At 42.8% G+C, this 27,601-nt stretch overlaps 1 protein-coding gene across 3 annotated transcripts in view; it reads right to left on the reverse strand.

Annotated features, from left to right (window-relative positions):
* Window positions 1–27,601, reverse strand: part of ABLIM1 (actin binding LIM protein 1) — a 327,977-nt gene that overhangs the window by 138,514 nt on the left and 161,862 nt on the right. For all 3 annotated transcript variants that reach the window (XM_032607411.1, XM_032607410.1, XM_032607414.1), the window contains exon 2: window positions 18,067–18,201. In XM_032607411.1, the coding sequence (XP_032463302.1) occupies window positions 18,067–18,201 (135 nt within the window). The remainder of the gene's footprint in view (window positions 1–18,066; window positions 18,202–27,601) is intronic.

Here is a 27,601-nt window from a genome sequence, read left to right on the forward strand (position 1 = left end):
GAAAGTAGGACTGACTCAGTGGCACTGCACAGCCCACTGGAGGCAGATGATGGGACCCTGGGGGGACCTAGAGCGAAAGGCTAAGGGGAATTTGTTTGAGTCACAGAAGGACCCTTGAAGTTACCTCACAAATGCCTTTCCATCATGGAGAAAGGTGACTCAAGTCTCTCTTCTTGGGTTTAATGTGGATAAGAGGGTTTTAGGGTGCTTACCTCATTTGGGAATCGGTTGATCTTATCAACCAAGGAAGAATTCCAAAAGAAATCCTACTTTTGCCCTGTAGCTGTCACTCAGTAGATAATACCACTCTAGAGGCTATCAAATCCCTTCTCAGATTAAATCAAAGAAAAAGAAATGAGGGACTTTCCTGGTGGCACAGTGCTTGAGAATCTGCCTGCCAATGCAGGGGACACGGGTTTGAGCCCTGGTCCAGGAGGATCACACATGCCGTGGAGCAATTAAGCCCATGCACCACAACTACTGTGCCTGTGTTCCAGAGCCTGCGAGCCACAACTACTGAGCCCATGTGCCACAACTACTGAGGCCTGTGTGCCTAGAGTCCATGCTCCGCAACAAGAGAGGCCACTGCAATGAGAGACCCGTGCACTGCAGCGAAGACTAGTCCCAACTTGCCGCAACTAGAGAAAGCCTGAGTGCAGCAATGAAGACCCAACACAGCCAAAATTAAATAAAATAATAAATTTATTTAAAAAAAGCAAGCAAGCAAGCAAGCAAGCAAGCAAGAAAGAAATGACCATTGTAGAGTCAATTCTTACAGGATACTTTTCAAGTTGCAATCAAAATTCACTAATTCATCTCATTAGCGGCAGGCAAACCTCACCATAGCAGTTTAAAAGTCGGACTACATTTACATAAGCGCAGTTTTTCTCTTTTCAGTAGATGTCATGATTATAATATGGTAAAACATTTGAGTCCCAAGACCACACTAAAAACAGCCTCATCATTTCAGATGCAAATCCAAGTCTACTATCAGAATCACTGCTTCCCAAACTTTCCCAATTTCACTCATGTACCACCTTCACTATTTTTTTGCCATAGTTTTTGTTTCCTTAATGCCTTTAAAAAAATCAGCTCACTTTTTTTTCTTTTTTTTTAGGTAAAGCAGACATTTTTATTCATTAGATTTAACGAGTTGATATTATAGTCTTTTTTTAACATCTTTATTGGAGTATAATTGCTTTACAATGGTGTGTTAGTTTCTGCTTTAGAACAAAGTGAATCAGCTACATGTATACATATATCCCCTCCCTCCTGTGTCTCCCTCCCAATCTCCCTATCCCAGCCCTCTAGGTGGTCACAAAGCACCGAGCTGATCTCCCTGTGCTATGCAGCTGCTTCCTACTAGCTATCTATTTTACGTAAGTCCATGCCACTCTCTCACTTCGTCCCAGCTTACCCTTCCTCCTCCCGTGTCCTCAAGTCCATTCTCTACGTCTGTATTTTTATTCCTGTCCTGCCCCTAGGTTCTTCAGAATTTTTTTTTTTTTTTTAGATTCCATATATATGTGTTAAAATACCGTATTTGTTTTTCTCTTTCTGACTTCACTCTATATAACAGACTCTAGGTCCATCCAACTCACTACAAATAACTCAATTTCATTTCTTTTTATGGCTGAGTAACACTCCATTGTATATATGTGCCACATCTTCTTTATCCATTCATCTGTCGATGGACACTTAGGTTGCTTCCATGTCCTGGCTATTGTAAATAGAGCTGCAATGAACATTGTGGTACATTACTCTTTTTTTTTTTTTTTTTTTTTGCGGTACGCGGGCCTCTCACTGCTGCGGCCTCTCCCGTTGCGGAGCACAGGCTCCGGACGCGCAGGCCCAGCGGCCATGGCTCACGGGCCCAGCCGCTCCGCGGCACGTGGGATCCTCCCAGACCGGAGCACGAACCCGCGTCCCCCGCATCGGCAGGCGGACTCCCAACCACTGCGCCACCAGGGAAGCCCCATTACTCTTTTTGAATTACGGTTTTCTCAGGGTATATGCCCAATAGTGGGATTCCTGGGTCATATGGTACTTCTATTTTTAGTTTTTTAAGGAATCTCCGTACTGTTCTCCATAGTGGTTGTATCAATTTACATTCCCACCAACAGTGCAGGAGGGTTCCCTTTTCTCCACACCCTCTCCAGCATTTACTGTTTCTAGATTTATTGATGATGGTCATTCTGACCAGTGTGAGATGATACCTTATTGTAGTTTTTTTTTTTTTTTTTGCGGTACGCGGGCACCTCATTGTTGTGCCCTCTCCCGTTGTGGAGCACAGGCTCCGGACGCGCAGCCTCAGCGGCCATGGCTCACGGGCCCAGCCGCTCTGCGGCATGTGGGATCTTTGCAGACCGGGGCACAAACCCGTGTCCCCTGCATTGGCAGGCGGACTGTCAACCACTGTGCCACCAGGGAAGCCCCCTTGTTGTAGTTTTGATTTGCATTTCTCTAATGATTAGTGATGTTGAGCATCCTTTCATGTGTTTGTTGGCAATCAGTATATCTTCTTTGGAGAAATATCTATTTAGGTCTTCTGCCCATTTTTGGATTGGATTGTTTGTTTTTTGATATTGAGCTGCATGGGCTGCTTATATATTTTGGAGATGAATCCTTTGTCAGTTGCTTCATTTGCAAATATTTTTCTCCCATTCTGAGGTTGTTATGTCATCGTTTATGGTTCCTTTGCTGTGCAAAGCTTTTAAGTTTCATTAGGTCCCATTTGTTTATTTATTTATTTACTTTATTATTATTATTATTATTTTTGCGGTATGCGGGCCTCTCACTGTTGTGGGCTCTCCCATTGCGGAGCACAGGCTCTGGATGTGCAGGCTCAGCGGCCATGGCTCACGGGCCCAGCCGCTCCGCGGCACGTGGGATCTTCCCAGACCAGGGCACGAACCCGTGTCCCCTGCATCGGCAGGCGGACTCTCAACCACTGCGCCACCAGGGAAGCCCCTTTTTGTTTATTTTTGTTTTTACTTCCATTACTCTAGGAGGTGGGTCAAAAAGGATCTTGCTGTGATTTATGTCATAGAGTGTTCTGCCTATGTTTTCCTCTAAGAGTTTTATAGTGTCTGACCTTACATTTAGGTCTTTAACCCATTTTGAGTTTATTTTTGTGTTTGGTGTTAGGGAGTGTTCTAATTTCATTCTTTTCCATGTAGCTGTCCGTTTTCCCAACACCACTTATTGAAGAGGCTGTCTTTTCTCCATTGTATATTCTTGCCTCCTTTGTCAAAGATAAGGTGACCATATGTGTGTGGATTTATCTCTGGGCTTTCTATCCTGTTCCATTGATCTATATTTCTGTTTTTGTGCCAGTACCATACTGTCTTGATTACTGTAGCTTTGTAGTATAGTCGGAAAGTCAGGTAGCCTGGTTCCTCCAGCTCCATTTTTCTTTCTCAAGATTGCTTTGGTTATTCGGGGTCTTTTGTGTTTCCATACAAATTGTGAAATTTTTTGTTCTAGTTCTGTGAAAAATGCCATTGGTAGTTTGATAGGGATTGCATTGAATCTGTAGATTGCTTTGAGTAGCATAGTCATTTTCACAATGTTGATTCTTCCAATCCAAGAACATGGTATATCTCTCCATCTGTTTATATCATCTTTAATTTCTCTCATCAGTGTCTTATAGTTTTCTAGGTCTTTTTTCTCCTTAGGTAGGTTTATTCCTAGGTATTTTATTCTTTTTGTTGCAATGGTAAATGGGAGTTTTTCCTTAATTTCTCTTTCAGATTTTTCATCATTAGTATATAGGAATGCAAGAGAATTCTGTGTATTAATTTTGTATCCTGCCACTTTACCGAATTCATTGATTAGTCCTAGTAGTTTCTGGTAGCATCTTTAGGATTCTCTATGTATAGTATCATGTCATCTGCAAACAGTGACAGTTCTACTTCTTTTTCGATTTGGATTCCTTTTATTTCTTTTTCTTCTCTGGTTGTTGTGGCTAAAACTTCCAAAACTATGTTGAATAATGGTGGTGAGAGTGGGCAACCCTGTCTTGTTCCTGATCTTAGTGGAAATGGTTTCAGTTTTTCACCATTGAGAACGATGTTGGTTGTGGGTTTTTCATATATGGCCTTTATTATGTTGAGGTAAGTTCCCTCTATGCCTACTTTCTGGAGGGTTTTTATCATAAATTGGTGTTGAATTTTTTTGAAAGTTTTCCTGCAACTATTGAGATGATCATAAGGTTTTTCTCCTTCCATTTGTTAATATGGTGTATCACATTGATTTCTGTATATTGAAGAATCCTTGCATTCCTGGGATAAATCCCACTTGATCATGGTATATGATCCTTTTAATATGCTGTTGGATTCTGTCTGCTAGTATTTTGTTGAGGATTTTTGCATCTATATTCATCAGTGATATTGGCATGTAGTTTTCTTTTTTTTGTGACACCTTTGTCTGGTTTTGGTATCAGGGTGATGGTGGCCTCGTAGAATGAGTTTGGGAGTGTTCCTCCCTCTGCTATATTTTGGAAGAGTTTGAGAAGGACAGGTGTTAGCTCTTCTCTAATTGTTTGATAGAATTCGCCTGTGAAGCCATCTGGTCCTGGGCTTTTGTTTGTTAGAAGGTTTTTAATCACAGTTTCAATTTCAGTGCTTGTGATTGGTCTGTTAACATTTTCTATTTCTTCCTGGTTCAGTGTTGGAGGGTTGTGCTTTTCTAAGTATTTGTCTCTTTCTTCCAAGTTGTCCATTTTATTGGCATAGAGTTGCTTGTAGTAATCTCTCATGATCCTTTGTATTTCTGCACTGTCAGTTGTTACTTCTCCTTTTTCATTTCTAATTCTATTGATTTGATTCTTTTCCCTTTTTTTCATGATCGGTCTGGCTACTGGTTTATCACTTTTGTTTACCTTCTCAAAGAACCATCTTTTAGTTTTATTGATCTTTGCTATCATTGCCTTCATTTCTTTTTCATTTATTTCTGATCTGATCTTTATAATTTCTTTCCTTCTGCTAACTTTGGGGTATTTTTGTTCTTCTTTCTCTACTTGCTTTAGGTGTAAGGTTAGGTTGTTTATTTGAGATGTTTCTTGTTTCTTGAGGTAGGATTGTATTGCTATAAACTTCCCTCTTAGAAATGCTTTGGCTGCATCCGATAGGTTTTAGGTCGTGGTGTTTTCATTTTCATTTGTTTCTAGGTATTTTTTGATTTCCTCTTCGATTTCTTCAGTGATCTCTTGGTTATTTAGTAGTATATTGTTTAGCCTCCATGTGTTTTTATTTTTTACAGTTTGTTTCCTGTAATTGATATCTAGTCTCATAGCGTTGTGGTCAGAAAAGATACCTGATACGACTTCAATTTTCTTAAATTTACCAAGGCTTGACTTGTGACCCAAGATATGATCTATCCTGGAGCATGTTCTATGAGCACTTGAGAAGAAAGTGTATTCTGTTGTTTTTGGATGGAATGTCCTATAAATATCAATTAAGTCCATCTTGTTTAATGTATCATTTAAAGCTTGTGTTTCCTTATTTATTTTCATTTTGGATGATCTGTCCATTGTTGAAAGTGGGGTGTTAAAGTCCCCTACTATGATTGTGTTACTGTCGATTTCTCCTTTTATGGTTGTTGGCATTTGCCTTATGTAGAGAGGTGCTCCCATATTGGGTGCATAACTATTTACAATTTTTATAGCTTCTTCTTGGATTGATCCCTTGATCATTATGTAGTGTCCTTGTCTCTTGAATAGTCTTTATTTTAAAGTTCATTTTGTCTGATATGAGAATTGCTACTCCTGCTTTCTTTTGATTTCCATTTGCATGGAATATCTATTTCCATCCCCTCACTTTTAGTCTGTTTGCGTCCCTAGGTCTGAAGTAGGTCTCTTGTAGACAGCATATATACAGGTCTCGTTTTTGTATCCATTCAGCCAGTCTATGCCTTTTGGTTGAAGCATTTAATCCATTTACATTTACGGTAATTACTGATATGTATGTTCCTATTACCATTCTCTTAATTGTTTTGGGTTTATTATTGTAGGTCTATTCCTTGTCTTGTGTTTCCTGCCTAGAGAAGTTCCTTTAGCATTTGTTGTAAAGCTGGTCTGGTGGTGCTGAATTCCCTTAGCTTTTGCTTGTCTGTTAAGGTTTTAATTTCTCTGTCAAATCTGAATGAGATCCTTGCTGGATAGAGTAATCTTGGTTGTAGGTTTTCCCCTTTCATCACTTTAAATATGTCCTGCCACAGCCTTCTGGCTTGCAGAGTTTCTGCTGAAAGATCAGCTGTTAACCTTATGGGGATTCCATTGTATGTTATTTGTTGCTTTTCCCTTGCTGCTTTTAATATTTTTCCTTTGGATTTAATTTTTGATAATTTGATTAATATGTGTCTTGGCATGTTTCTCCTTGGATTTATCCTGTATGGGACTTTCTGCACTTCCTGGACCTGATTGACTATTTCCTTTCCCATATTAGCGAAGTTTTCAAGTATAATCTCTTCAAATATTTTCTCAGTCCCTTTCTTTTTCTCTTCTTCTGGGACCCCTATAATTCGAATGCTGGTGTGTTTAATGTTGTCTCAGAGGTCTCTGAGACTGTCCTCAATTCTTTTCATTCTTTTTTCTTTATTCTGCTCTGTGGGAGTTATTTCCACTATTTTATCTTTCAGGTCACTTATCCATTTTTCTGCCTCAGTTATTCTGCTATTGATTCCTTCTAGAGAATTTTAAGTTTCATTTATTGTGCTGTTCATCATAGTTTGTTTCCTCTCTAGTTCTTCTAGGTCCTTGTTAAACGTTTCTTGTATTTTCTCCATTCTGTTTCCAAGATTTTGGATCATCTTTACTATCATTACTCTGAATTCTTTTTCAGGTAGACTGCCTATTTCCTCTTCATTTGTTTGATCTGATGGGTTTTTACCTTGCTCCTTCATCTGCTGCCTATTTCTCTGTCTTCTCATTTTGCTTAACTTACTGTGCTTGGGGTCTCTTTTTTGCAGGCTGCAGGTTCGTAGTTCCTGCTGCTTTTGGTGTCTGCCTCCAGTGGGTAAGGTTGGTTCAGTGGGTTGTGTAGGCTTCCTGGTGGAGGGGACTGGTGGCTGTGTTCTGGTGGATAAGGCTGGATCTTGTCTTTCTGGCGGGCAGGACTGCGTCCAGTGGTGTGTTTTGGCGTGTCTGTGAACTTGTTATGATTTTAGGTAGCCTCTCTGCTAATGGGTAAGGTTGTGTTCTTGTCTTGTTAGCTGCCTGGCATGGGGTGTTCAGCAGTGGAGCTTGCTCTTGTTGAATGGAGTTGCGTCTTAGCATTGAGACAGAGGTCTCTGGGAGAGCTCTCACCAGTTGATATTATGTGGGGCTGGGAGGTCTCTGGTGGACCAATGTCCTGAACTCAGCTCTCCCACCTCAGAGGCTCAGGCCTGACACCCGGCTGGAGTACCAAGACCCTGTCAGCCACACGGCTTTGTTGTTCATTACATGGTCTGTAATCATGGAAGTGCATCTGAAAAAGGCAGCTGAAGAGCCTGCTTTGGTATTCTGAGTCCCACCCAAGCCTTCAGCTGGCCCTGGCCTCGGTCTCTGCTCTCAGTCAGGCCTGCACTCTCCTTAGGCAGGATAGAGACAAATAAATCTCATTTTTATGAAGTACAATTATTTTAAAAGGCAAATGTATACCATTACTGTAAATCAAAAGTTCCAGGGCCACTTGCCCTCTATATAAAGTATCTGTAGAAATAAATAATTAAATAATGTGATTCAGTTTGAGCTTTGATATCATTGCCTGATTAAGGCCCTGTGCCTGACAGCTATTCTCTCTTTGTTATACAGATCTTCTGCTTCATGAAATTAGAAGGGTTGAAAAAAATATTGAAGAGAGAATATTTTTTCCCTGTGTGAGAAATGCTGTATCTGGGAACTACAAAAATAATTTTCTCCTTCCCACACTTAAGAAGACATTGATTGAAATCAAGCCTGGGTGACCTGGATTTAATAATTTGGAAATAATAATCTGTAATTAGTATCAATCAATGATAAACATTTCTTTCATTCATTCAACCATTATTATTGAGTGCCTAATGTAAGCTAGGTTTTCTCCTAAGGCCTGCTGTACAAACCCGTTGGTGCCTACATTCTAGCAGGGGGAGACAGGCAACCAACAAACCACACATAACTTAAATCGTATATAAATACATATATATGTAAACACACACAGATACACATGTATCCATATCAGTTGGTATCAAAGATGATCTCATTGATAAATGTCATTTGAGAAGGGACCCAAAGGAAGTGACGGAGGGCGCCAGGCACATATCTGGATAAACAGTTTGTCAAGCAAAAGGAACTGTAAGTGCAAAGGTCCTGAGGCTCTTCAATGCTTGGTTTGTTTAAGAGCAATCAAACAGGTCAGTGTAGCTTGGCAGAGGGAGCCAGAAAGTGCTGGGACATGATGACTGGGAGTAACAGTGAGGAGGGGCCCTGAAGGTCAAATTAAAGTCTTTGGCTTTCATTCTGAAAGATGCGGGAATTCTTTGGAAAGGTGACAGGATCTGGCTTTATTTTTAAGGATCACCTTGGCTACTGCATTACGAATAATGTGGGGAATGGGGGCAACGGCAGATGCAGGGAGACCCAATACCATTATTAATCCAGGCAAAACATGATGGCAGCTTGGAGTAGGATCATTATCTTTGGGATAGTGTGAACGGTCAGATTTTTGTATATACTATGAAGATAGGGCCAAAGGGATTTGTTGGTGGAATACTTGCTTCATGTGAAAGAAAAAGAGGAGTGAAAATGACTCCAACGTTTTTAGCCTGAGCAACTGGGAGGAAGGTCTTGACAACTGCTGAAATTAAAAGACTGGAGGAGAAGGTTAGGGGGTAGGGATGGTGCCAGTAACCAGGAATTAGGTTTGAGAGGCCTACCGGAGATGCTGAGAAGGCCTTTGACGATAGCAGGCTGGATTGCAGGGGAGAGTAATCGAGTTGGTATTTGTCAGGGTACAGATGGTGCTTGTAAACCATGAGACTAGATGAGGTCACTAGAAAGTGGACATAGAGATGAGGTCTGACCACGGGGTACTCCAAGGGTTCAGGGTCAGGACGTGAAAAGAAACAGCAACGGGATGAGTTCAGTGCTTGCTTTAAAAATGCTTGAGGAACATTTCCGTTTTCCTCCCTCCTCTATGATATACACACTCCCATAACCTTTGTTGTACAAATCATCTTCTTAGAAAATGTGTTCTTCTTTGATCAAGCTGGGTGAACTTCAGCGTTCCCTTTCTCAAAAAGTAAGCTTCCATGGACACAAAACAGAGCTCTCAGGAACTATAAAGAACTTGAGATTTTTACCTGCAAGCTAACAAGTTAGACTGCCCTGATTTCACAGATGCTGGCAGAAAACATGACACTCCTGGGTCAGAAGCAAAAGACTTTTTTTTTTTTTAAGAAGCCAGGACTTCCCTGGTGGCGCAGTGGTTGAGAGTCTGCCTGCCGATGCAGGGGACACGGGTTCGCGCCCCGGTCCAGGAGGATCCCACATGCCGTGGAGCGGCTAGGCCTGTGAGCCATGGCCGCTAAGCCTGCGCGTCCGGAGCCTGTGCTTCACAACGGGAGAGGCCACAACAGTGAGAGGCCCGCGTACCGCAAAAAAAAAGAAGCGAAAGACTTTATGACTTAGGGCGAGTAACATGAGCTTCATATTTGTTACCCATTCCCCATGACCCCCCAAATCCCTCAGAGGCAAGACAAGCAGGTCACCAGGATGCTGCTCGTGCAGGGGGTTTGTGTCACTGAGGAACCCTGAGCTTAGGAAGCCCCAATCTTTCATAATGAGCTGCAAGCAAATCTATCCAACCTTTGTTCTAGACGCAGACATTATCTTTATTATACTAGACAGCAAAGAAATCCATCCCCTACTCCAGAGGGAAACACTATCTCTATCTTCCAAGAATGTTCACTATACAAACATCCTTGGAAAGATAATTCAGAACAACAAGCTACCGGCGCCTATGCTCACAAGAGACCCATGGATAATTATCTCCCAGCAAGAGTCAAAATTGTTAAGCAGCGTATTTTGGAGAAGTTCTGAGCCTTTATCCTATTTCACTTTGGAATTCAAAACCTTATAATCTAAATTATATTTAGTTGACTAGGTAACACTTTAACATGGTGCAAAATTCAAAAGATAAGCTACACAGGATTATTCTTTTTTTTTTTTTTTTTTTTAGGATTATTCTTTTATCAACAAAAGATGGCATGAAAGTGGTTTCTGATTTGCTGTGCGAAGGGAGCACATTTGCATCGGACTTATTTTTCTTGCATCCTGATTAATTCTTCCATTTAATCAATTTCCAAATGAGTCAGATTCTCTAAATAGGAAAAGCCCGAGCTCAGCACTTAGGGAATATAAGAAATTGCTTCCATTTTACTAGAGCTTCATCAATGTCCACTTGAGTCGGAAAATAACCCACATGCAGTGGGTTATATCCAGTGGGTTAAGTGAAAGCTAAGGGTCTAAACCAGCATAAAGAACTAAACAGCAGCAACATCTCACCCAAGCGCTGCCTGACAGTAGCCTTCAGCACAAGTTCTCTTATCTGTTCCATCTGCCAGGCAGACGTGTAGCTCTGTAATCGATGACAGATAGCTTTACTTACACTCGTTCTTTTCAAAAGATAATGTTGCTGTCTAGTAAGCATTTGAGGGCATATATCATAGTAAGCACTCAATAAATCTTATTGACTAGCTATGCCATTAGAAACACTTACAAATATTCAAGTGACAAAGAAATACACGGTTACTGGTCATTCATTCATTCAGTCAGCTTTCCCCTTATTGGGCACCTAATACATCGGGCATTGTTTTAGGTACCAGGTACACAGTGGTAAACAAAACAGGCAAAAGGGCTTCCCTGGTGGTGCAGTGGTTGGGGGTCCGCCTGCCGATTCAGGGGACACGGGTTCGTGCCCCTGTCTGGGAGGATCCCACGTGCCGCGGAGCGGCTGGGCCCGTGAGCTGTGGCCGCTGAGCCTGCGCGTCCGGAGCCTGCGCGTCCGGAGCCTGTGCTCCGCAACGTGAGAGGCCACGGCAGTGAGAGGCCCGCGTACCGCAAAACAAAAAACAAAAAACAGACAAAAATCTCTGCCCTCGAGGGGAGCTTACTCTTTAGTAGGGGGTAAAGATACATGAATAAAATACACTAAATAATGATAAATGTTAAGGAAAAAAGATACAGCAGAAAGAGATATGGTATAGGGAGCAGCTGAAATCTTATACAGTATAGTCCAGGAAAGGCTCACTGAAAACAGAACATTTAGCTAGATAGCCCTTCTCAATCCTCTGGTCCCTGATCGTTTCTAAATGCTCTAGAACTTTCTGGAAGAAAACTGGATCTAGGGCATTATCCTGAAAAAAAATGCTCAAGATAGACAACAATAATTATAATGAACAATATAATGTATCAACAATGTATATGATGAACTGTGTATATAATTATACTTAAATTTAATCAACTATTAAATATGTAGTTATTAAATATTAAATCTATACTATTTAAACAGGTTTCTTATTCTCTTACAGAGCATGTATTATAATCATGATGCAGACAAGGTGCTACATTAATAAATGATCATTGGGGCTTCCCTGGTGGCTCAGTGGTTGAGAGTCCGCCTGCCGATGCAGGGGACACGGGTTCGCGCCCCGGTCCGGGAAGATCCCACATGCCGTGGAGCGGCTGGGCCCGTGAGCCATGGTCGCTGAGCCTGTGCGTCTAGAACGGGAGAGGCCACAGCAGTGAGAGGCCCGCATACCGAAAAAAAAAAAAAAAAAGATCATATCACTGGAACAATAGCAGAATGAATGGATAGCATTAAAAAAAACCACCTCTTTTAAGTTAGTTGGATGGTTGCTGCTAATGGGCAAGCATGAAAAACAAAGCCACTGAGTACTGAAGATAAAGAATAGCTCCATCCAGAAGCCTGCAGCCATATTTTATCTCCATTGGGTTATTATAGAGAATAACAGAAGCTTTGGGGATCTCCTTTTCTTTTAATTATAGAATCCATCCATTAATTAAATCACTTTCCCCATCTCATTACCAGATGGGCACATTTTCCAAGGTTACAAATGGAAATTAGGTTCTACTTCCTTGAGACGCTGGCATCGTTATTCTTCAGTTCCTGCCTTTTGCCCTTTCCCAGGGGAATTCCACACACAATTACAGAGCTTCAGCCATTATCTGGATGCCAAACACTTTCGAATCCTTCTTCCCAACACAGACCAGTACCTCTCTAGTGCTAAGCCTATAAGACTCTGTATGGACCATGTGGGCTCAGCCTCAATGTATCCCAAACTGAGCTCTCTCCCTGCACTAGCCTATCCAGTGCTGCTGTATATCCTTAGTTGGTGGCAACCATCTGTCCACCCAGGCAGTCCAACTGGAAACCTGGATCCTTCTTCATTCCTCATATTCAATCAGACATAAAATCCTAGCAACCTTAACTTTTTCAATCTGTCCCTGAGTCCCTATCACACCTGGTGACACCTTACATTATTTCCACCTGACTACCATTCTACCCCCTTCTGCATCTATCTCCCTGCCCCCAGTCCACATGCTATATTTCTCTCCATCACAGCACTTATTACTCAATATAATACATGTTGCTTATGTATATCTCTTCAAATACCCCATGAGTTCTCTGACACACAAACACGTATGTGTGTCAGCACACAAACAGGCTGTGCTCTTTCTTTTCTCAGCATTTAGCATAATATCTTGCATGGAGTATGTGTTCCATTAACATGTACTAATTGGCTACATAACTCTTGGACCATCAGATCCCAAGATACCAGACGTTTCAGGAAGTGATATAGGTTCACCAACAAAATTCCTGCTCACCAACCCTGACCCTGTTCCAGCTAAACCTATGAAGACGTGGACTGCTTATGGGTTTAAGTTTGTGTTATGAAGTCTAATTCCTCCACTGCAACCCTGTCCCACCTTCATATTTGTCTAGCTCTCATGTAAGAGGTTCAGTGTCCTCTTTGTCCCTCCTCCTTCAAAATCCATTCTTAGTAAAAGAGTTCATCTCTGCTTTTTATTTCCACGGGTATTTGCATCTTAGGGTTTTCCTTCTAATTGCGGAAAGCCCCCTCAGGTCCCATTCAAGAACTACGAGGCTTTGGCACCATGGTATATGTATGAAGGACAGCTGGTAGGAGGGAGGAGAGACAATCCCCGGGAGATCCTGAGTCACCTCGTGGTCAGAACCTGAATGTTCCTCCTCCCGCACTCAGCCAGGTCTTGACCAAAAGCCCAGGATTGTTTTAGCAAATGCTCTCCACCCCAAATCCTCCATCCTGGGGCATTAGCTCACAATCGGAACATAGCATCTCTATTTTGTTTTTCCTTCCAGTTTTATTGAGACATAACTGACATACAGCGCTGTATAAGTTGAAGATGCACAGCATAACGATTTGACTCACATACACCATGAAATTATGACCAGTAAGTTTAGTGAACATCCATCATCTCATACAGACGCAGAATTAAAGAAATAGAAAAAAAAATTTTTTTTCCTTGCGAAGAAAACTTAAGCTTTACTCTCTTAACTTTCACATGTAACATACAACAGTGTTGATTATATTTATCACATCGTACATTACATCTCTGGTACTTATTTATCTTATAACTGGGAGTTTGTACCTTTTGACCACCTTCATCCAATTCCCCCCACCTCCGCCTCTGGGGACCGCAGTTCTGATCTGTTTCTCTGTGAGTTTGTTTTTGAAGTATAATTGACCTGCAACACTATGTTAGTTCCTGGTACACAGCACAGTGATTTAACATCTCTATACATTTCAAAATGATCACCACGACAAGTCTGGTTACAATCTGCCACCACACAGAGGTATTACATAAATATTGACTGTAGTCCCCACGCTGTACATTTCACACCAGTGGTTCATTTATTTTGCAGCTGGGAGTCTGCACCTCTTAATCTCCCTCACCTATTTCTCCCCCACACCTTCCTCCTCCGCTCTGGCATCCACCTGTTTGTTCTCTGTATCTATGACTCTTGTTTCTGCTTTGTTATGGTTGCTCACTTGTTCTGTTTTTTAGATTACACATATAAGTGAAATCATACAGTATTTGTTGCTGTCTGACTTATTTCACTTAGCACAATACCCTCTGGACCCATTCATTTATTCTTTTGCAGATGGCAAGATTTTATTCTTTCTCTGTGACTGGGTAATATCCATTGTATATCACATCTTCTTTATCCACTCATCTATTGATGCGCACTTAGGTTGCTTCCATATCTTGGTTATTGTAAATAACACTGCAGTGAACATAGGGGTGCATATATCATTTTGAATTAGTGTCTTCATATGTTTTTGGATAAATACCCAGAAATGGAACAGTTTAATCATATGGTAGTTCTATATTTTATTTTCTGAGAAACCTCCATACTGTTCTCCATAGTGGCTACACCAATTTACATTCCCACCGACAGTGCACGAGGGTTCCCTTTTCTCCACATCCTCGCCAACACTTGTTATTTGTGTAAAAATGACACCTCTGCTTTAGATGTAACAGAAAGAAAACAAAACGGTTGTTTTAAGACTTAGCTGCAGTCTGGGCCACTTAGGTTAGGACGAAGACAGCATTCTTCAAGGAGATTTTTGTTTCCTCTGGGAAACCCTCCTAATGAGCTTATAAAACGTAGACACCCTAAGGTAATTTAGACTCCTGATCTGACAATGAGGGAGAAGGAAGTTGGGGCCCCTGGGATGGAGAGGTGAAGGGCCTTTGTAGAGAGAGGAAGCCCTACCAAGATGGTAGCAGATGAGGTTCTGAATAAGTATGAGAAATGGCCCTCATCTGTACTTTCTGCTCAATTTTTCTGTAAATGTAAAATTGCTCTAAAAATTAAAGTCTATTAATAGACTTTTCCAGTTAATAGAAAGAAGGAAGGAAGGAAAGGAAGAAAGAACGGAGGGAGGGAGGGAGGGAAGAAGGAAGGATGGAAGGAAAGAGAAAGCCTGAGAATACAAGGCAGTTGTCTATCCTGTGCTATAACTCCCTCCATTATCCCAGACATTCAGTAAACTCTGCTGAAAACAGCTGCTTTGTGAAGTGGTACTTTGGGAAAAGGAGGAAGAGACATGGTGTCCAGCATGGGGTGAAGCCATGCGAAAGGCACAGCACTCATAAAGGGGAGACGAAGAATTGGGGAGTGGCAAGAGTTTAGAGCAAAAGGGGACCACAAGGATGTAAACCTCGAGGAATCTCTAGAGCTGTGTTGTCCAGTACTATAGCTACTAACTAGCTGTGGCTATTGAACGGCTGAAATGTGACTGACTGGTCCAAACTGAGATGCACTGTAAGCTGGTATGAAAGGAAAAGAACGTCAAATGTCTCAGTAATTTTTATTTTAATTACTTGTTGAAATGACACTATTTGGGGTCTGTAAGGACAAATAAAAAATATATTATGAAAGTGAACTGCACCTGTCCCCTTATACCTTTTTAATATAGCTATTAGAAAATTCAGAATCATGTATGTGGCTTGCATCACGTTTCTACTAGACAACACGACTCTAGAATCTTGGGGAAAAGGCATAAACTTGCTAGAGTATAAGACACGGGGAGCTTAAACACTTTCTTTGGATAGTAAAAAAAAGGGGTGACCCCAGTAAGTTGGAGACATAAGACAGCAGACTTGACAGATAAAGTATGGGAAAATACAAATTTACAAGAACCGATGACATTTATTTTAGTAAAATTTTGTTTAAACTAAAAATAATTCCTATGAATGACGTGTTCTCAAAATATGATGTAATTTATAAAAAAATTCAACTTTTCAGGAACATATTGATAGCATGAAACAAAGTACATATGGTACAACTTTCCAACATAAATAACTTACATTCAGTCCTTCGATTTAAACTAGAAGAAAAGCATGGAAACTTCTACCTCCCGGGGGATAAACGAATGTGTCTTCTAATATCTTGATGTGTTGAACAGTGACCACCCGGAGACTAACACTTTGTACTTTCAACTAGAAATATAAACTACATACAGGGCTGCCCTTGTTTACTTTTTTCTGTTTATTTCATACCAAACCTACTCCTTAAGCCATGTCTCAGGAAATCTATGAACAAAAAATAAAACAAAATATAATGCCTGACCCCAAGTAAGCCAATCTGGATGTAAGCAGAAGTTATACTTTTTTCTGAAGTGCTACCTAAAAGGCTCTAATTCAGTACCTCTGGGTTCTGTATTATGTAGAGATATGGTTATGTGTATATAGAATTGGCAAACTTCAGACCTGGGGTGATTTAAATATCACGCGGTCTAGTCTCTTTCTTTTACAGATAAGGACACAGAGCTACACAGAGGTCACTTGCCTGAGACCATAGAGCTGCTTTAGCGGCAATGGCAGGACTTAAGGCACACAGAGTGCAGACACAGTCAGTACCCTGGGTGTGACCCTGATGTTTCCTGATAACCAACTTGGGTTGTCGGAAAACTGGGGATTTATCATACTTGCTCATAGGGATTTCCAGGAGGATCAAAGACTCTCTCTATATATGATGTGCATTATAGCCTTTGTCATCTCTGTCACGCTCAATGGGAGCCAAACTCATGCCCTTCCTTCCCCTCCACCTTTTTACCCGAGCTATATGCCAGTGCTCTTTTTCCTGAAAAGGTTACACTCAGTGAAAGAAACAGCTGTGGACTCCAGAAAAGCTTTTGCCCGCCGCCTTTGATCATGTACTTGAGGGTTCTAGGCAGCCTGGAGCTTACATGAGAGACCCCGGGGACAGCTGGTTAAGATGGCAATGCTGACCCTTTGTAGCCTAAGGGGCTCAAAATGAAACACGGTTTCCAGGAATGAATGTGGGTACCACGTGCAGAGCTCAAAATGAAACACGGTTTCCAGGAATGAATGTGGGTACCACGTGCAGAGCTCAGAGTAAAGCTACAGAGCAGGCTCATAGCCTTGCCCCTCTTCTGCCTCTTCCAACATCACTGAACCCCAGCCTGAGCTATCCAGACATGCCCTTAGCTCAAGTAACATATTTCTCAAATAAACACACAGAAACTACTCTCTTCTTCCTTGGCCACTTGGCCATGCCCTGGCTCCAGAATAACAGGACAGCACATTTCATACGTAGATGCCAAGAGTTGCACACCCAAAAAGGGGGGCTTGTTAACAGAAATCAACCACAGATGGGTCACTTCTTAAATGGGAAGTGTTTTCCTGCTTGGAGGCCTTCCAAGTGTTCTTGCTTAATTCTCATTTCTCAACACACACACACACACACACACACACACACACACACACAAGCACGCACAGAAGCCAGTGTCCTAGCACCCCAATCTTAAAGTTTTCCAGTCCTCCTTTAAAAAATGGCTTTGGGACATGGTTACTTTGAAGTAGGAGTCCCTCGTCTCAGTGAAAAAGAAATATAAAGTACAGATAAACAGCAAGGTCCTACAGTATAGCACAGGGAACCACATTCAGTAGCCTGTGACAAACCAGAATGGAAAAGAATACATAAATATATGTATAACTGAATCACTTTGCTGTACACTAGAAACTAACACAACATTGTAAATCAACTATACTTCAACAAAAAAAATTTTTTTTAATTTTTTAAAAAAGAAATATAAACTTGGGACTTCTCTGGCAGTCCAGTGGTTAAGACTCCATGCTTCCATAGCAGGGGTCACGGGTTTGATCCCTGGTTGGGGAACTAAGACCCCATATGCCGTGTGGCACAGCCAAAAAGAAAAACAAAACAAAACACAAAACCCCATTTTCATTGCTCTTCCACAATAAGTCTCCCCTCCTAGGATCAGGAACCTCAGTGAACACCCAAAGACAGTGTACTGCTGGTCTTGGGGGTGGGGGGAGCTCAGTCTCCCCCTTAAGTTTAATCCATTCCCAAATTAGAGAAGGTGAGCAATTCTAAGGTCTGGGAGCACATTCATTTATCATCTGGTGAACTGGTGTGGAGTTAAGGGGATGGGGCACCCTCCAAGGCAAGGACATGGCACACAGCCAGGAAGCTGGAGGCTCCATACCTTTGCAGGTGAAACATTTGATGTGGAAATGTTTGGTCTGGACCCGAAGCACTTCACCCTTGCACGTCTCCCCACATTTATGGCAGTGAATGACAGGCTTCTCTGATGGGTGGTGAGGGTCCTGAGGGTGGGCCACTGAAAGAAAAACAAAAAAAGATCCATGTGAGTAGAAAGCATTCCTACAAAAGCAGTCATTGTGGTCACGCATAAATATACCCAGAATTTTAGTATCAAATGAGCCACATACTGATTCAATAAGCACCAGTGGGGCCTCTGCCCCCATGTCAGAATTACGGGGACACACAGATCAATAAGAGAGCTGTGGCTTTAACAGGCCAGTGGGGAAAACACTGGGCTTGTTCCTCTGGCAGCCAGAAGTCTTGTCTCTTCCTCCCAGACTTCTCCAGGACTAGGTAACTGGGTCATTAAGTATATGATCTTATTTGGTTCAATAGTGTACGGTACGTCCTTATCTTGATTTAGAAAGTGCCTTCCAGCCAGGAGTTCACTGCAGACTGTAAGTTCCTTGACAATGAGAACCGTTTATTAAAGTTTGTATTTTTGTGTTTCTCCCCGTTTTTACTCCTCCTTCTTTCTCCAGCTCCTCTGAACACAGCAGAACACTCGTGCACCAAAGGGGCTCAGTTAGCATTTATTTCCTTCTTAGTTAGCAGGCACTGGCTAGTTCCTCGTCTCCAAAGAGTCATTCCTGATCCTCATTTGGCAACTCAACCCGTTGGATGTCCACTACGAGCCTCCTATTGTGTGCACAGTTCCTGAGTGGTTGAGAGTCCGCCTGCCGATGCAGGGGACACGGGTTTGTGCCCCGGTCCGGGAAGATCCCACATGCCGCGGAGCGGCTGGGCCCGTGAGCCATGGCCGCTGAGCCTGCGCGTCTGGAACCTGTGCTCCGCAGTGGGAGAGGCCGCAACAGTGAGAGGCCCGCGTACCGCAAAAAAAAAAAAATAAAATAAACAAACAAACAAATAAATAAATAAATTAGTAACTACGTGGATTTCTCTGAACCTCAGTTTCCTCTCCTGTAAAACACAGGGAATTGGATCAGTGGATTTCGAAGATCTTTCCAGGCTCTAAAATCATATGATGGGGCTTACAGGGATTATTCTCCCAGTTTCCAGAGTGTGGCCTTCAGAGAACAGAAGTTATTGTGACTGCCGTGCCCCAGGAATAGGATTACTGGCTCCTCTTACAAAGGACCCGGAGAGTGGAGGCAGCAAGGGGACACCTGCTTGACGCTACCCAAGGATCTTCACTGAACCTGCCGTTTGTCCAGCCAGAGAATGCAGCGAGGCGTTCTGTGCTATTAAATTCCTTTTCTGATTTGGGTCCTCAGAAGGAGGAGCCGTGTGATATACAGAAATGTATTACATAAGTACCTACATGAGCGTGATATGGGATAAGAACAGTGAACCTAAAATTAATCAACCGACACAAAGAACAAAGATGACTTCTTTTTTCAAACGGTAAAACCAGGTTGGACCGGGGGAGGGGGGTGTGGGCAGGTATTGCTGAAATTGAATTTAGAAAGCACCTCACAGCAAGGAGCTCTCTGTATACCACGAGTATAATAGTGCATTGTTTCCCTCAGACCACTGTAATGTTCTCATTTTGCCTGGAAAGAGTTTGAATAAGACAGTCCAATTAATCCATTACTAGTTAAATTCTCAGAAACAAGGTTCTCCTTGTGAGATTTAGACCAGGAGCAGGTGTAGTTTCGGGTTAAACTCCTGACCTGAAATCTCTGCACTGGACCCCAAAGTGTTCGGCAAAGGTATGAACATCGTGAAACCCCTGCATTTCCTTATCTGCCTGCTGGGATCTCTCTTGGAAACCCGTATTCACGACAGAAGTCAGTACTATCTAAAGGAATTAAGAAGGGGCTTCCTTCCAAGATCTCTAAACAACCACTGACTTTCAAAATGATGTGTAACAAGGCCAAAAATCTATTCACCTGGGCATTAAAAAAAAAAAGTCTCCCTTAACAATATCTGCTTTATGTAACAAACGGTTTTTCGTTTGTTTGTTTCAACCTCCTGCTTCCTATAAGAATGGAGGAAAATAACATTTACGGAGCATCTGTCTGCTAAGTGCCAGGCACGGTGCTAGGTGCTCACATATAAGTCATTTTATTTCATCCTCACCACCCCTCCCTCAGTGACTTGGGGAATACCGTTCCCCCTTGACAGTTGAGCAAATCAAGCCTCAGAGAAGCTGAGCAGCCTTCTCAAGTAACGGTAAGTGGAGGCTCAAAGATCTACACCCAGGGCTTTCTGACTCCCAAGCTCATGATCCCCTTGTCTAAATCAGAAATTTAGAAATCAGAAATTATTATAAGTCCAGCGATGATTGTTGTTAAGTCAGGCAATAATTTATTTAGCCAGGCTCAAGGGCTGTTCTAAAAGCAGCAACTAGGACTTGGTTTATAAAGGCTTATGCACTGTGTCCAGTAATATACTGCTAGCTGAGCATGGCACCCAGGTGGTAATCCTCAAGGTGGCTCTGCTGATCCCCTACATCAGAACTCCCTGTGCCTGTACTGAATATGCAGATTCCTCAGCCCACTGAACAAGGAGTGTGAGTCGGGCACCTGTTATTTTTGTAAGCTCCTCAGGCGATTCTTACGCATACTACAGTTTAAGAGCTACTGTCCCCTTAGAATTCAGACAATACTGTTAAGCAAGTTACAGAGAAGAGTTAGAGTGAAGAAAAGTAACCCACAAGACCGTCCACCTCAGAAACAATATTAGAACATAGTGGATCTCTTGACTGTGAGGGAGAAGGCATTTTTGGATGAGAAATTGCACTGCGGTTTCTCTGGACACTTGCATTTTTTATAGCTAAGCAAGCCAGCTATGCTGAGTAATGATGAGGGAAGGAAAATATCCTTTCACTTCTTGGCTCTCCCCTTTGCCCTCAACTCAGGTGCCAATGCCCATGCTGGCACCAGTCACAGAAGTCAGAACTGGGCTCAGCACCTGCATTTTGCAGGCATTTCCCTTTGGAAATATATATTACACTGCGAAATCCTCCATGCCCAGAGATGACCTTTATTTTCACCCAGAGATGAGCAGAGACTACATCACGTTTACTTGCCTTTCCATGATACATCAGCCCAGGCAGACGCTTATCAGAACCACCTACATGTGAAGAAATGGGCTCTGCTTGTTGGAGGATAGAATCCAAAGACCAAAAGAGACTCAGTATTTATTTCATCCCAACTCAAATCAGTAGAGACAAAAGAATCTCTCCGCTTTTTAAAGATCAATAAAGAGGTTTCTTTTACATAACTTCCTTTGGCAGTTTGGTTAATACCAAATGTATATTCTTTGGCTCAAGCCTACATTTTTGAAATGTGCTGAGCCCCTAGCAACATAAAAAATGACATTAATTCTGTACTCCTCTTATTTGCCAACTAGCTCTGCTGCTAATTTTTACTTGATTGCTCCATCCTTCAGAGCCTGGGTGGTCCCTCCGTATTCTACTGATAGGGAAAATGAGGGGCAGAGAGCTTACGCTCCTTGTGCCCAAAGTCAGCAGCAAATTATTGACAGAGGTACACTCAGCACTCGGGCTTCCCAAGTTTTTTCTGCTGTACCAAGTAGTCAGTGATTTACCCCGGAATTTGGGCAGACATGGTTAAAATCTTCCATGGCTCACCAGTTTGTCGCTAAAATAAGAATAATACGATGAGAAACCAAAAGCATGGTTGCATATCTCCTGAATAGCGAGGAAATGTATATGAAGAGCCAAGAATTTATTTGCCTGAAAAGGTAAAGGGATTCGTCCACTGCATAATATCCGGTTTGGAGGGATTCTGGAGACTCAGTTAAAACAGGCTATTGCAAGGCTAACTGAGGAGTTTCACACCGCCTTTCACAGTCAAGTAAAGCAGGTTAGCCTCATCCCTGGGACTCCAGCATAGAACAGAACCAAAGTTCCATTTTGGATGTGTTACTTTGGAAATGCCTATTAGAGATCGCAGGTGATGAGACTGTGTGTGGGGGTGGGGTGGGGGGGGAGTTTGAGATCATTAAGGAAACCTGTTACCTTCAGTGCCGCCAAGCAGAGGACATTAAAGGCTGTAAGAGGAAAGTTGAAAAGATTAGGTGGAGTCCCTCCTAATATTCCAGAACCAGCCTCGTCTTACCCAAGTTCTTTCCTTCTGAGGGATAGACCATGCAACTAGACCAGCAGAATCAGAATATCTGAGACAGCATATTTGAAATAAAAATCTCCTTAGCAGGTGACTATCACAGCCTATGACAGCATCCTCAGTATGCGTTATACCTTGCCCTGGGTTATCTGAATTATTCAGAATCTCCCAGGTAATAAATCCCCCTCCCAAGTACGCTTCCCTGTCATTAGCACCGTCACTCCCTTCACCAGCCTTTGAAACCACACAGGCTTGATGGCTTTCAAAGCCCTTCCGTCTACATTATCTCATGTTACTCTCATGAGAGCCCAACAAGGTAGGAAGAGCAGAAACTGTCAAGCACGTTTTACAAATGGGCAAACTAAGACTCGGAGGAACAGAGTGACTCACCCAAGGTGACACAGCCATGAAACAGAGAGTTGCCAATAAACCAATGCAGTGCTCTTTACACCCGAACGATCCCCTAATCACTGACGCTTGGAGCCTTGCAGCCATCCTGATCCCACCCTCTCTTTCATCTCCCATGAAATTCTGTCCACTCTCACATCCCTTAGTCATCCCTTCTCTCAGCACATGAATCCACTCTTCAACCCCTTTTTCTCAGATTGCTGAGAGTTCCCTGCTCCCTGGCTCCTTCTTCTTCAATGTGACCTGCAAAGAGTAGGCAACTCAAAGGAGTGGGGCATCACTCCCCACTCCTTAAGTTTGGGCTGTGCTTGGTGACCTCCTTCCAGAGGGGACAGTATGGAAGGGGGAGTGGGAGAGAAACTTTACAGCAGACAAACCTGAAAAGCACTACCTCACCCAGGTGGTCAAGGTCAACATCAACAAGTCGTATTGATAGCATGTACCTTTGATATGATGTGATGAAAACTAGTACTTTGCCCCTGTGACCTTCCTTGCCCCCAAACCTCATAATCCTAGTCTAATCATGAGAAAATCCCCAAAGTGCCAGACCAGTACTCGTCAAAATCGTCAAGATCATCAAAAACAAGGAGGAAAGTTATATCGTCACAGCCAAGAGGAGCCTTGATGACTAAAGGTAGTGTGGTATCCTGGATGGGATCCCAGAACAGAAAAAAGACATCAGATAAAACCAAGAAAATACAAAGTATAGACTTAAGGTAACAGTGTGTCAGTTTTGGTTCATTAACTATAACAAAAGAATTATATTAATGTAAGATGCTACTCATATGGAAAACTAGTATACGGAAACTCTCTGTACTATCTTGCTGAATTTTCTTTAAATCTAAGACTGCTCTAAAAGTGAAAGTCTATTAAAATAAAAATAAAATAACTTCCGTTATCTCTCTCAGTCCCAATCCATCAAGTCTAAAGTTCTTGGTCTCATTTCAGAGATATTCAATAACATGACCCACAATAGCTATTTAGATATTTAAGAAGAAACTACATTGCTGAGCACTTCTCACTGTGCTGAGTGGTTTTGAACTCTGGCAGGCCAACCCCAAAGACAGACACTAAAATCGTCTGCTGTCCATTCATATAAATATACAAGTGAGGCCTCCTGACCACTTCTTGGTCAGTCGTCTGAAGCTTCTCTGAAGCTCTCACTGTAGCTTACAGTAATAAAGTATTTCATTCTCCTCCAAGTCCTAAAGCACTAAATACCTGCACTGTCACCCAGCACTTAATTTTCTCTTGTTTTGTGTTTATTTTGCTTCTGTTTCACAGTGCATCAATCCTGACCCTACAAAATTGCAAGCTCAATGGTCAATTCCTCCAGGTTTCTGGGATACTTCTGATTTCAAATAATCTGAGTTGTTCTCTCTGTACTTCTCAGTTCAATTATTGGATCAGGGAAAATACAGTTACCATCCAATACCACTATTGGAGCATCTCCCATATGAAGCTACAGATTCTTGAACTTATGACATCTCAATATGTAACTCTGTAACACCATTCTATTATTGTAACAAGTACAATTTATTGAACACTTACTATGTTCTAGGCCCTGTGTTAACTGATTTACACTCGCAATCACAGATAATCATCACAACTGCCTTTCGGGGGTGCTGTTTTATTATTCCTGTTGTGCAGAGGAAGACACCAAGGCTAGGAGTCAAATACCTTGTTCAAGACTTATTTATGAAACAGAAACAGACTCAGAGACTTAGAGAATGAACTTAAGGCTATCAGGTGGGAAGGGTGGGGGGAAGGGATAGTTAGAGAGTTTGGGATTGACAGGTACACACTGCTGTATTTAAAATGGAAAAGGGCTTCCCTGGTGGCGCAGTGGTTGAGAGTCCGCCTGCCGATGCAGGGGACACAGGTTCGTGCCCCGGTCCGGGAAGATCCCACGTGCCGCGGAGTGGCTGGGCCCGTGGGCCATGGCCACTGAGGCTGTGCGTCCAGAGCCTGTGCTCCGCAATGGGAGAGGCCACAGCAGTGAGAGGCCCACGTACCGCAAAAAAAAAAAAATTGTATAAAATGGATAACCAACAAGGACCTACTATATAACACAGGGAACTCTGCTCAATATTATGTAACAAATGGGAAAAGAATTTGAAAAAGAACAGATACATGTATATATATCACTGAATCACTTTGCTGTACATCCGAAACTATCACAACATTGCTAATCAACTTTACTCCAATATAAAATAAAAAGTTAAAAAAAAAAAAAAGATTACACAACTAGGAAGTCGTCTGACTACAAAGCCCACACTCAGAAGCACGGGGTAGGGGATTTCCACAGGGAAGTGTGACGCAGCACAGGACGAAACCAAGCTAGTGCAAGGTGCTTTAGTTATCTTACTTTAATTACTTTAGTAATTCTGATCACACAGCTCAGGAGCAGTGAACACCCAGCTGCATCATAATCCCAAAGGTAACACCTGCTAGTAAATAAGCAGATGGGAGATAACACTTCAAATATAAAAGAAGTTATTCCAGGCTGCGGCAATTTATGGGGAAAGAACACTTACAGGGGAAGGGTAACAGAGCGAGGGGATGCATCCAGCCTCCACCCTGAGCAGAGGCCTGGGTTGGAAAACTGTCTGGTTAGGACTGGTCTGGATTTGCAGTCACAAAAGGATTTTCTGCTGGTAAATTTGGTTTCTGTCTAAAGACAGGAATCCTATTATCCTGGGAGTCTACATTTCAGAGGAACTGCTTCACTACTGAGAAAGCTTTCTATGCTTCTACCCCATTAGCTCCCATTTAATTGTAAACACACATCACAGAGATGTGTTCTCCCGCCCTTCCACCGCTTCTCTCCGCCTCCTCCCTTTCTTTACGCTCAAACGGTGCTAGTGTCGAGCCTATAGGAATCGAGCAGCTCAGGAGTTTAAATAAATGCATAGAGTGCTTAATTTGCGGTTTACCCAGAAGTCCATTTCCTGCTGTGGCAAGTGGTAGTTACAGGAAGCTACCCACTGTTACCATGTCAGTAGTTGTCCAAAATGACCCTTCTCTTGAATTGGCTTCCATGACCTAATTTCCATATACCATGTTAGTCTGGTGGTCAGGATTACTGCTTAGCACAAAGCACATGGCCACCTTGGCACAAACACTCCCGGCGGGCAGTAGGACGGCTGTGTTCTAGCATCCTGCCACTGGTGGCTTTCCGCTCGTAACAGATCCCAATATCTGATTTGCCTTTTCTGAGGCAACGCAGTTTGTCTCTGCTATTCCTCCAAACGTAAAAGACACACACCGTCACCAATGGGTCAGCTGGGATCCTGATTATAGCAACAGCCCAGGCTTTAATCCAGTTAATCTGATTCCCCCAAGGCAAAGAGGTACTAGGATTATAATCATTCAGCCAGGAAATTTCCTCCGTGTAAATCATGATGCTTTTGCCCTGCTGTGTGTGCTACACCTGCCTTCTGGGTCGGAAGGTTAATCTTAGAAAGGGATTTACCATCAGTTTGGTGTCTTCTCCTCCTGCTTCTAAAAGAGTGTCTCCCTTGACACACCATTTGGTTGAGATGACTCACTGAGGCCACTCCCATCTTTGGCCTCCCCTAGCCCTTCTCTGACAGCACTTAGTCATTTAACTTTGGAGCACAGTCACTGGTAGAAAGCCACACCGCTCCCCCCGAACAGTAACTCGAAAGGACCCTGCAGGAGACCTGACTCCTAGCCCTGCCTCTCTGACATGAGCCTCCGCTTCCCCGAGACAAAACAGAAGGGCTAAGAGGGGCTTCCCTGGCGGCGCGGTGGTTAAGAATCCGCCTGCCGATGCAGGGGACACGGGTTTGAGCCCTGGTCCGGGAAGATCCCACATGCCGCGGAGCAACTAAGCCCGTGAGCCACAACTACTGAGCCCGTGCGCCTAGAGTCCGTGAGCCACAACTACTGAGCCCGTGTGCCGCAACTACTGAAGCCCGCGTGCCTAAAGCCTGTGCTCCACAACGAGAGAAGCCACCACAATGAGAAGCCCGCGCACCGCAACTGGAGAAAAGCCCGTGCGCAGCAACGAAGACCAAACACAGCCAAAAATAAATAATAAATAAATAAATAAATTTATTTTAAAAAAGAAGGGCTAAGAATGCCTCACAGGTTGAAGTGGGGACAACATGAGGTCATCTCCTCGTGGGCCAGTGCCCACAGCACCAGCCTGGCACACAGATGCCCGAGTCATCTGAATGTTGGGAAAGACTGTCACTAACCTTGGTGAGCAGGAATTTCTAAAGTTTAACAACAATACCTTCTGAAATGTGATACAGCCTTTGAAAGTCACCCAGGGATCTCAAATTGTCCCTGCCCCAGCAATTCTACTTAGAATTGGATCAAGTCAAACACCTGGGCTGTGGCCGCAGCCTGGACCCTGCTGGCAGACCACCGAGAGACAGGGTCGCAGTCTAACAGCATTTAGGCCTAGGGTCCTGGGATGGGGTTTCACTTAGGCCTGGTGGCACCACCATTGCCTTCTGCCCCGCTAATTCCAAATCCAGACACATGAGAGGGGCTTAAAAAAACCAAAAAACCAAGATGTTAACAGTAGTGTCCCTGTGAGGTACACACTGAAGTCTGATAACAGCACAGGAAGCTTCCCAGCTGTCTTTGCTTTTTTTTTTTCCTGCTTCTACTTACTGCCCAGGACACACTGGGAATTACTAACTAGTTGAAAATAGCACTTAAGACAAACGAATGAAAATTGTTAATACGTGTATGGTACTTCACAATTTACAAAAGGTGCTCAAATATAATATCTCCCTTGATCCCATCAACCTCAGATTGACCTCACTGAGCATTAGCAATGTTAAGGACCTTCCGCCCAAGAGTGGTGAGCTGGTAGGTCTCTTGCCTGCTGCAGAGAGCTGCCCTTGCACAGCTCTGCCCAACGGTGCGCTCAGTGACTTCATCTTAGTAGCCTGAAATCAGCCACGGGGCGGG

This window comes from Phocoena sinus, chromosome 16, assembly GCF_008692025.1.
Source record: "Phocoena sinus isolate mPhoSin1 chromosome 16, mPhoSin1.pri, whole genome shotgun sequence".
Lineage (NCBI taxonomy): Eukaryota > Metazoa > Chordata > Mammalia > Artiodactyla > Phocoenidae > Phocoena > Phocoena sinus.